This window comes from Aythya ferina (assembly GCF_964211825.1).
Source record: "Aythya ferina genome assembly, chromosome: 33".
Taxonomy (NCBI): Eukaryota; Metazoa; Chordata; class Aves; order Anseriformes; family Anatidae; genus Aythya; species Aythya ferina.
This window is the reverse complement of record NC_140330.1, coordinates 975,290-985,224: the sequence shown is the minus strand read 5'-3', so window position 1 is coordinate 985,224 and position 9,935 is coordinate 975,290. Positions and strand designations below refer to the sequence as shown.

At 62.6% G+C, this 9,935-nt stretch overlaps 1 protein-coding gene across 1 annotated transcript; it reads right to left on the bottom strand.

Moving 5' to 3' along the window:
- Positions 1-497: 497 nt before the first annotated feature.
- RAVER1 (ribonucleoprotein, PTB binding 1) lies at positions 498-9,658 on the bottom strand (the record flags this gene model as incomplete). Its single annotated transcript, XM_084501610.1, is given in 15 exon segments — positions 498-545; positions 764-838; positions 945-1,046; positions 1,048-1,089; positions 1,883-1,963; positions 2,066-2,208; positions 2,321-2,414; positions 2,498-2,757; positions 2,911-3,028; positions 3,317-3,417; positions 3,509-3,638; positions 3,914-4,105; positions 5,922-6,391; positions 8,015-8,081; positions 9,189-9,658. Coding segments are annotated over 15 exon segments (2,208 nt in total). The 5' UTR covers positions 9,474-9,658.
- Positions 9,659-9,935: the final 277 nt, after the last annotated feature.

Sequence of the window (9,935 nt, the reverse complement as noted above, 5' to 3'; positions counted from 1 at the left end):
GGAAAAAGGGGGGGTACGGGGGAGATTTGGGGGGTTACAGGGGGGAAAAAGGGGGTGGGGGGGGTAATGGGGGGGGTTGGGGAGAAAAAATGGGGGGGTTGGGGGGGAAAAAGGGGGGTTGGAGGGGGAAAAAAGGGGGTACAGGGGGTAAAAAGGGGGTGGGGGGAATTTGGGGGGGTTACAGGGGGAAAAAAGGGGGGGTGGGGGGGAAAAAAGGGGTTACAGGGGGAAAAAAGGGGGGGTATGGGGGGAATTTGGGGGGTTAGAGGGGGTAAAAAGGGGGTGGGGGGGAAAAAAGGGGGGTACGGGGGAGATTTGGGGGGTTACAGGGGGGAAAAAGGGGGTGGGGGGGTAATGGGGGGGGTTGGGGAGAAAAAATGGGGGGGTACGGGGGAATTTGGGGGGTTAGAGGGGGGAAAAAAGGGGGTGGGGGGGTAATGGGGCGGTTACAGGGGGAGATGGGGGGGATTTGGGGGTCTGTGAAAAAATGGGGGGGGTCAGTAGGGAAATGGGGGGGCTAGGGGGAGAATGGGGGGGTCGGGGGGCTTAGGGGGCAGACGGGGGGAAATGAGGGGGGTCAGGGGTAAAATGGGGGGGTCAGGGGCGAGATGGGGGGGTCGGGGGCGAGATGGGGGGGTCGGGGGCAAAATGGGGGTTAGGGAGGGAAATGGGGGGGGGTCAGGGGGAAAATAGGGGAAAAAAAGGGGTCAGCGGGGAGAGGGGGGGTTGTGGGGGGGAAAAATGGGGGGGGGCACCCTCTTACCTTGGTGTGGGAGCTGTGCGAGGGGGGGGCGGGCAGGACGCCGTCTGAGGAGCCCCCCGGCGGCATCCCGAGGGGCTGGGGGGGGGGCAAAGAGGGAAGGGGGCGTTAAAAGGATGCTCCGGCCCCGTAGGGACCCCAAATTTTTTTGGGGGGGGGTTCCGGGGGGGGGCAGGGACCTCACCTTGCCGAGGTGGCTCTGCTTCAGCCCGGCTTGAAGGCCGCTGGTGAAGTAGGAACTGGGGGACCCTGAGAAAAAGGGGGGCAGCGGCGGCCCCCCCCCCCCCCAGGGCGCCCCGCTCGAAGCCGGGGGACGCCGGGGAGGAGAGCTACGGGGGGGGGGGGGGGGGAAAAAGGGGATGGGGGTGAAGGGTGAGAACATGGGGGGGGATTTTGGGGTGAGATTTTGGGGTCGGGGGGCGATTTAGGGGCAGATTTTGGGGTGGGGGGGAGATTTTGGGGTTGGATTTTGGGGTTTGGGGGGGGATTTTGGGGTTGGGGGGAAGATTTTGGAGTTGGATTTTGGGGTTGAGGGGGGCGGATTTTGGGGATGGGGGGGCGGATTTGGGGGTTGGGATTTTGGGGTGGGGGGGATTTGGGGGTTGAGGGGGAGATTTGGGGGCGGATTTTGGGGTTGAGGGGGAGATTTGGGGGTCGGGGGGCGATTTGGGGGCAGATTTTGGGGTTGGGGGGGATTTGGGGGTTGGGGGGAGATTTGGGGGTTGAAGGGGTGGATTTTGGGGTTGGGATTTTGGGGTTGGGGGGGAGATTTGGGGGTTGGGATTTTGGGGTGGGGGGGATTTGGGGGTTAGGGGGCGGATTTTGGGGTTCGGGGGGATTTGGGGGTTGGGGGGTGGATTTTGGGGTGGAATTTTGGGGTTGGGGGGAGGTTTTGGGGTTGGGATTTTGGGGTTGGGGGGCGGATTTTGAGGTTGGGGGGATTTTGGGGTTGGGATTTTGGGGTCGGGGGCCGATTTGGGGGTTGAGGGGAGGGATTTTGGGAGTTGAAGTGAGGGGATTTGGGGTTGGGGGGCAGGACATTTTGGGGTTGGGGGCGATTTTGGGGTGGGAGGCAGATTTTGGGGTTGGGGGGGGCGGATTTTGGGGTTGGGGGGGGGTTACCTTGTGTCTACCGTGCCCGAAGCTGCCCAGGAGGGGCCCGGCGTGCTCCCGGGTCTGGGGGAAGATGCGCGACCCCAAATCCTTCCCGGATAAAAGGAGGGGGGTTAAAAGGGGGGGGTGCAGCCGTTTGTAGGGTTAAGGGAGGGGGGTAAAAAAAGGGGGGGGGGGCGCCCCCAAACTTACGGGCTGGTAGTCAAAGGCGAAGCCCTCGGCCGCCAGCCCCGGGGAGGGGAGCAGGGGGTCGGCGAGGGAGGACGGGGAGCGGCGGGCGGTGGGGACGCTGCCCAGGACCCCGGCTTTGAGGGCGAAAGCTTTGTTGGCAGCACCTAGGAGAGGGGAAAAAAAAACGGGGGGGGGAAATTCGTAGCCCCCAGGATCGCCTCGGGCATCCTAAAAGCTGTAGGGAAAGGTTTTGGGACCCCCCCCGGCCCCCCAAACCTCCGAGGCTGTTGGGCGGCAGGAGGCTCTGCAGGTTCAGGTAGGGGTTGAGGGGGATCTTGAAGTCTTTGGGGGGCTCCCCCAGCAGCGAGACCTGGAAAAAAAAGCGGGGTGAGGGGGGAAACAACACGCGGGGGGGGCCCTAAAGACCCCCAAAGACCCCCCCCCATCCCATACCCCGGAGGTTGGGGGCCCGCTGTCGCCGCCCTGCTTTGGTTTTTGGAGGCCGCTGATGACGGAGCCCAGCAGGGAGGTGCTGAGACCCTGCAGGGCCGGGGGGGCAGGGTTGGGGGGCACCTGCGCCGCCCCCCCCCCCAGCACCGAACCGTCGCGTTCGGCCCCCACCGGGTTGAGGAAAGGAGCCAGGGCCACGTTCCCGGAGGGTAAAATGGGCGATTTGACGTGACCCTGGGCCATGTCGCCGGGCAGGGGGCCGCCTGCGGGGAGAGAAAAATTAAGGGGAGGGCACCGGGGGGCACCAAAACCCCCCCCCCCAGCCTCCCCCATTGTCCCCGGAGCGTTGTCACCCATCGGTACAGGGGGTTTGGTGCCCGAGGGGACGCGTCCTGGTGTCCCCAAGGGGATTTTACCTGCTGGGAGCTCCCCCAGGAGCTGGCCCGGGGGCTGCGTGGGCGCCGCCGCCGCCGCCAAACCCAAGGCGCCGTGGGGCAGGGAGCCCAGCGGGGAGTCGCCCAAAATGCCCGGTTTCTGCAAAAACAGGGAGGGAGGGGAAGGAGGGGGGGGTTTTGCGGGGCTCGAGGGGGCTTTGTGGGGCGCGAGGGGGATTTATGGGGTGCGAGGGGGCTTCGTGGGGGGGCTCGGGGCTTTGGATAGGCACCGGGAGCCGCCGGGGAGCTCGTGCGCCACGAGAAACGTGCCCAAAGGGACGCGGTCGCGTTTCAGAGCTCCCCACGGGGAGGCCGGCTGCAATCCCACAGCTCCTTAAAACCTCCTGGAAGCCCTTTTCCGACCCTATTGACCCTACAAAACTCCCACCTGCTGCGCCTGGGGCTGGTTCTGCAGCGCCAGCTGGAGCAGGGCGGTGGAGAGCGCCGGGTTGGCGACCAGCGGCAGGGACGGAGCGGCGCCGAGGATTCCTTTTTTTTTGGGGGGGAAAACGAAGCGGGGTGAGCCCCAAAAACGCCCCCCCGAGGCCGCCCCGAGCTGCTGGAGGGCTCGGGGCCTTACCCTGTTTTCCTCCGACGGCCCCGTGGAGCAGGGGGTTGAGCAGCAGCTGGAGAGAAGCGGGGTTGCCCAGGCTGTTGAGGATCTGGAGGATGTTGGGTTCGGGGAGGAGCCCCTTCCCCCGGTTCAGAGCCTTGAAAAAGAAAAGCAGCGAGTCAGGAGCAGGCAGGCTGAAGCCACAGCAGCCCGATTTCACCCCCACACCACCAGGACCAGCACCGCCAGCTCCCAAATTATTTTTTTTAGGGTGGGGAGGAGGCGAGCGACGGCTCCCAGCGGCGGCTTTGGCCACGCAGGGATTAAATCAGCCGCCGGCGCGGGCGCACGGAGCGGGGACGGGCGAGGACAGAGCTCAGGAGAGAGATTTAAGGGGAATTAATCGTGCTGGGGGGGTTTGGAGCCCCTCACCGTGGCTTGGGCAGCGATGAGGGCGGCCAGCATGCTGCGGCCGGGGGGGCCGGGGGCGCAGAAGGAGACGCGGACGTGGTTCCCGGCCAGCAGCAAGCCGTCCGTGGCTCGCTGCACCATCTCGGCCACCTCGGCCGATTCGTATTCCAGCACGGCGAAGCCTTTCAGCTGCCCGTCCTGCCCGTAAGCCAGCTGGGGGGGGGGAAAAAATAACAGGAGAAAGGGGTTTGGGGTGAGGGGAAGGGGTGAAGAGAGAGGCGGGGTGATGCTGCGCCTCTAAAAGGTGTCCTGAGACCCCCAAAGCCACCTCGGGGTCCTCAAAAGCCACCCAAAGCCAAACTTGGTCCCTCAAAAATGAGCAATCCCCCCCCAAAACCCACCCCTGTCACTCAAAAGCCACCCACCCACAAAACAAAACCCCTCAAAATGCACCGAAATCGCCCCAACTCCCACCCCCGGCCCCCCAATCCCACCCGAAACCCAATGCCAGTGCTCCTAATCCCACTAAACCCCCCCCAAATTCACCCCCAGCCCCACAAAAGCCACCCAAACCCCCCAACCCCCTCCCAAACCCCTCCAAACGCTTCAAAATCCCCCCGACTCCCCTCCCCAGCCTCCTGAAATCCCCCAACCCCTTCCAAACGCATCAAAATCCCCCCAACACCCACCCCCAGCCCCCCAAAGTCCCCCCAAATCCCCCCAACCCCCTCCAAAACACACCAAAATCCCCCCGAACCTCCCTCCTCTCCCCCCAAAACCCCTCCCAAAGCCCCAAACCCTCTCCCGCCCCCCAAAGTCCCCCCAAATCCCCCAAACCTGCTCCAAACGCACCAAAATCCCCCCGAAACCCACCTGTCGCCCCCCAAAGTCTCCCCAAATCCCCCAAACCCCCTCCAAATGCACCAAAATCCCCCCAACACCCACCCCCGGCCCCCCAAAGTCCCCCCAAATCCCCCAAACCCCCTCCAAATGCACCAAAATCCCCCTAACCCCACCCGCAGCCCCTTGAAACCCCTCCAAACACACCAAAATCCCCCCAACACCCACCCCCAGCCCCCCAAAATCCCTCAACCCCCTCCAAAACACACCAAAATCCCCCCAACACCCACCCCCAGCCCCCCAAAGTCTCCCCAAATCCCCCAAACCCCCTCCAAATGCACCAAAATCCCCCCAACACCCACCCCCCGCCCCCCAAAGTCCCCCCAAATCCCCCAAACCCCCTCCAAAACGCCCCAAAATCCCAACACCCCCCCGCAGCCCCCCAAAACCCCTCCAAAACGCCCCAAAATCCCCCCTAACCTCCCCCTCTCCCCCCAAAGTCCCCCCAAATCCCCCGAAACCCCTTCCAAACGCACCAAAATCCCCCCAACTCCCATCCCCATCCCCCAAAAACCCCCAAAAAAGCCCCACAACCCCCTCCAAAACGCACCAAAATCCCCCCAACACCCACCTGTCACCCCCCAAAATCCCCCCAAATCCCCCAAACCCCCTCCAAATGCACCAAAATCCCCCCAACACCCACCCCCGGCCCCCCAAAGTCCCCCCAAATCCCCCAAACCCCCTCCAAATGCACCAAAATCCCCCTAACCCCACCCGCAGCCCCTTGAAACCCCTCCAAACACACCAAAATCCCCCCAACACCCACCCCCAGCCCCCCAAAATCCCTCAACCTCCTCCAAAACGCACCAAAATCCCCCCAACACCCACCCCCAGCCCCCCAAAGTCCCCCCAAATCCCCCAAACCCCCTCCAAATGCACCAAAATCCCCCCAACACCCACCCCCCGCCCCCCAAAGTCCCCCCAAATCCCCCAAACCCCCTCCAAATGCACCAAAATCCCCCCAACACCCACCCCCCGCCCCCCAAAGTCCCCCCAAATCCCCCAAACCCCCTCCAAACCGCACCAAAATCCCCCCTAACCCCACCCACAGCCCCCCGAAACCCCTCCAAAACCCCCCAAAATCCCCTAAACCCCCCTCCTCTCCCCCCAAACCTCTTCCCAACCCCACCTGGCAGAACGTGGGGGGCCGGAGGGCCGAGAAAACCCTGCGCAGCTCCTCCAGGTCCCCGTAGTTGTGGGGCAGCTTGTCCACGCAGAGGCAGCGCGAGTGCAGCAGCTCGGCCGTCAGCTGCGCCCCGTCGCTCCAGTGCACGTAGAGCGCCCGCGTCCCCAGCTGCCTCCCCAAAAGATCCGACTTGGCCCGGGCCGCCGAATCCTTTTTCATGTACTCCACGAAGCCGTAGCCCTTGGAGTGCCCCGTCTTCTGGCTGTAGACGAGGAAGCAGCGCTCCAGGTTGCCGAAGGGCCGCACCAGCTCCTCGAATTGCTGCTGGCTGTAGAGCTGGGGGAGGTTGGCGATGCAGAGCAGGGCGTCCGGGGGTTGCAGCTGCACCGAGAGCTCTTTGTCGCGGAGTTTGCTGAGGTGGAACTGTCGGATGGCCGACTCGGCTTGCTCGCCGTTCAGCAGCGTGACGAAGGCTGCGGGAGGCGAGCGGGGATGGAGTCAGGGAGGGAGGGAGCAGCCCGAGGAAGGAGGGAGCCCGTAAGGGTCGGGGAAATCAGAGAATGAGAGAATATGCCGAGTTGGAAGGGACCCCATAAGGATCGGAGAATATCCTGAGTAAGGAGGGAGCCCATAAGGGTTGGGGAAATCAGAGAATGAGAGAATATGCCGAGTTGGGAGAGACCCCATAAAGATCTAAGGATCACAGAATCAGAGAATTAGAGAATATTCTGAGTCGGGAGGGACCCCATAAGGATCAGAGAATCAGAAAGTCAGAAAATTTGAGAATATCCCGAGTTGGAAGGGATCCCGTAAGCATCAGAGAATATCCTGAGTAAGGAGGGATCCCGTAAGGATCACAGAATCAGAGAATTAGAGAAAATTCCGAGTTGGAAGGGACCCCGTAAGGATCACAGAATATCCCGAGTAAGGAGGGACCCCGTAAGGGTCAGAGAATCAGAGAATGAGAGAATATCCTGAGTTGGGAGGGACCCCGTAAGCATCAGAGAATATCCTGAGTAAGGAGGGACCCCGTAAGGATCACAGAATCAGAGAATTAGAGAATATCCTGAGTCAGAATGGACCCCATAAAGATCTAAGGATCACAGAATCATAGAATTAGAGAATGTTCCAAGTTGGAAGGGACCCTGTAAGGATCAGAGAATCAGAGAATAAGAGAATATCCCGAGTCGGGAGGGACCCCATAAAGTTCTAAGGATCGCAGAATCATAGAATTAGAGAATATTCCGAGTTGGAAGGGACCCCGTAAGGATCAGAGAATCAGAGAATATCCTGAGTTGAAAGGGATCCCATAAGGATCAGAGAATCAGAGAATATCCCGAGTTGAAAGGGACCCCATAAAGATCTTAGAATCAAAGAATTAGAGAATATCCTGAGTTGGAAGAGACCCCGTAAGAATCAGAGAACATCCCAAGTCAGAAGGGACCCTGAAAGGATCAGAGAACATCCCAAGTTGGAATGGAATCCCATAAGGATCACAGAATATCCAAGTTTACACCCTCTAGGCCCTTGACCATCCTTGTTGCCCTCCTCTGGACCCTTTCTAACACTTTTTTACACCTTTTTTGCCTCGCAGTGCCCAGAACCGCACCCAGCACTTGAAGCGAGGCCGCAGCAGCGCGGGGTGATCGCCTCCAGCAGCCTCGGGGCGATTTGTGCCCCTAAAAACCCCATTAATTCCCCCAAACCTGCAGAAAACACCACGCTGGCGTGCTCCAGGAGGCGGCAGAGCCCCAAAAAAGCACCCAGGCCACCCTCTAGCAGCACCACGGGTTCACCCCAGCCGAATTCCACTCCCCAAATCCCTGCTAGCACCTCGGGGAAGCACCCAGGCAGCTCCTCCTGCCCACCGGGGACTTTGGGCTTTGCCCTGGGGTCGGTGGAGAGCAGGAGAAGCGCCCACACCCCCGTGCTGCCCCTACACCGTGTCCCAAAGCTCGAAGCCCCGCGGCTTGCTGATTTTTTTTTCTGCCTGCTGAGTTTAGGCTCTGCCTAAATCGGGTCCGAGGGGGCTGCTGAAGGAAGAGACCAGAGGCAGGGGTGTGAGGGGGTGGTGGCAGCGGGGGCAGCGCGCTCACCGGTGCCCTTGTACTTGTCCACGAAGCAGTACTTCAGCTCGTAGTCGCTCAGCAGCTCGTGGACTTCCTAAAAAAATGAAAAAAATGAAAAAAAATGAAAAAAAAATGAAAAAAAAGAAGCAGGGAGAAGGGCAGAGGTCAGCGGGATGCTCCCGGGGTGATGCCCACAGCCGTTTCTCTCTCCCCACACACGGGGATGGGAGGATTTGGAGGCGAGGCGCTCCTGCACCGCTATCAGACCCCAAATTTGCTCCATCCGGCCCCAAATTTGCTCCGTCTGGCCCCAGTTTCACCCCATAAGGTCCCAATTTCGCTCTATCAGACCCCAATTTTGCATCAGCGGGTCCCAGTTTTGCACCATTGGGCCCCAATTTCACCCCGTAAGGTCCCATTTTCACCCCAATAAGGTCCCAATTTCGCCCCATCAGGCCCGAATTTCAGTCTCCATCCCGCTTCCCGCTCCACCCCCGTTACTTCCCGGTCCCCCCCATTTCCCCCCGGTACCCGCCCCAGTCCCCATTACCCCCCATCACCCCCCGGTCCCGGCCCCAATTCCCCCTCCTCAGCCCCAAACTGGCCCCAATTCCAATCCCAATGCCCGGTACCGGCCCCGTTCCCATTCCCAGCCCCCATTACCTCCTGTCACCGGCCCCAATTCCCCCTCCTCAGCCCCAAACCGGCCCCGGTCCCGTTCCCAGCCCCCGTTACCCCCCGTTACCGATCCCAGTTCCCTTTCCTCAGCCCCAAACTGATCCCAGTCCCCGTTACCCCTCATTCTTCCCGGTTCTAACCCCGTTCCCGGCCGATCCCAGCCCCCATTACCCCCCCGGTCCCGTTACCGGCCCCGGTTCCCCCTCCCCAGCCCCAAACCGGCCCCGTGTGTCCCCCCCGGTCCCCATCACCCCCTATTAACCCCCGTTACCCCCCATTCCCGACCCCAATTCCCCCTCCTCAGCCCCAAACCGGCCCCGTTCCCGTTCCCAGCCCCCATTACCCCTGGTCCCGTTACCGGCCCCGTGTCCCCCCCCCCGGTCCCCGTTACCCCCCGGTCCCGGCCCCGTTCCCGTTCCCAGCCCCCGTTACCCCCCGGTTCCCGTCCCAATTCCCCCTCCTCAGCCCCAAACCGTCCCCGTTCCCCCCCCTCCCCCCCCGTTCCCGTTCCCGTTCCCGTTACCTGGTTGCTGACGTCCGGCGGCAGCCCCCTGATCAGCACCTTGCGGCGGTTCCGGAACTGGCGTTCGCTGCGCTCCAGGCGGCTCCGGGCCTCGGCGGGGTCCAGCGGGGGCAGCTCCTCCTCGGGAGCGCGGCCCGGGCCCGGCCCCGGCCCCTCCGCCCCCGGCGCCGCCGCCGCCGCCGCCGCCGCCATCTTAGGCCCCCGCCGCCTCCCGCGAGCATCCGCCGCCAAGACGCCGCCTCGCCATTGGTCCGGCGGAGGTGGCCGCCGCCGCCTTCGGAGCATCCCGCCTGCGGATTGGTCGGTTCGGAGAGGTGAAGTCGCCGCCCCCGCGCTTCTATTCGCTGTTGGGGTGAGGCCACGCCCACTATGAGCCCAACCCCTCCCGGAGACTCCCCGGGTCTTAAAGGGGCCGCGACCCGCTGGGACCTGCAGGGACCCCAGGGCCCCCCCCGGCCCTATAGGGGCCCCCGACACCCCCCGGCCCTATAGAGGAGCCAGGCGCCCCCATAAGCAGCCTTATAGGGACCCCAAAAAGGCCCCAGCCCTATAGGAACCCCAAAAGCCCCCCCAAATCCTATAGGGAGCACTGACACCCCCCATAGGGCCCCAAAAACCCCGCCCTATAGGGGTCTCTGACACCCCCTGGCCCTATAGAGGAGCCAGGCGCCCCCATAAACAGCCCTATAGGGATCCCAAAAAGCCCCCAGCCTGACAAGGACCCCAAAAGCCCCCCCCCCCAACTCC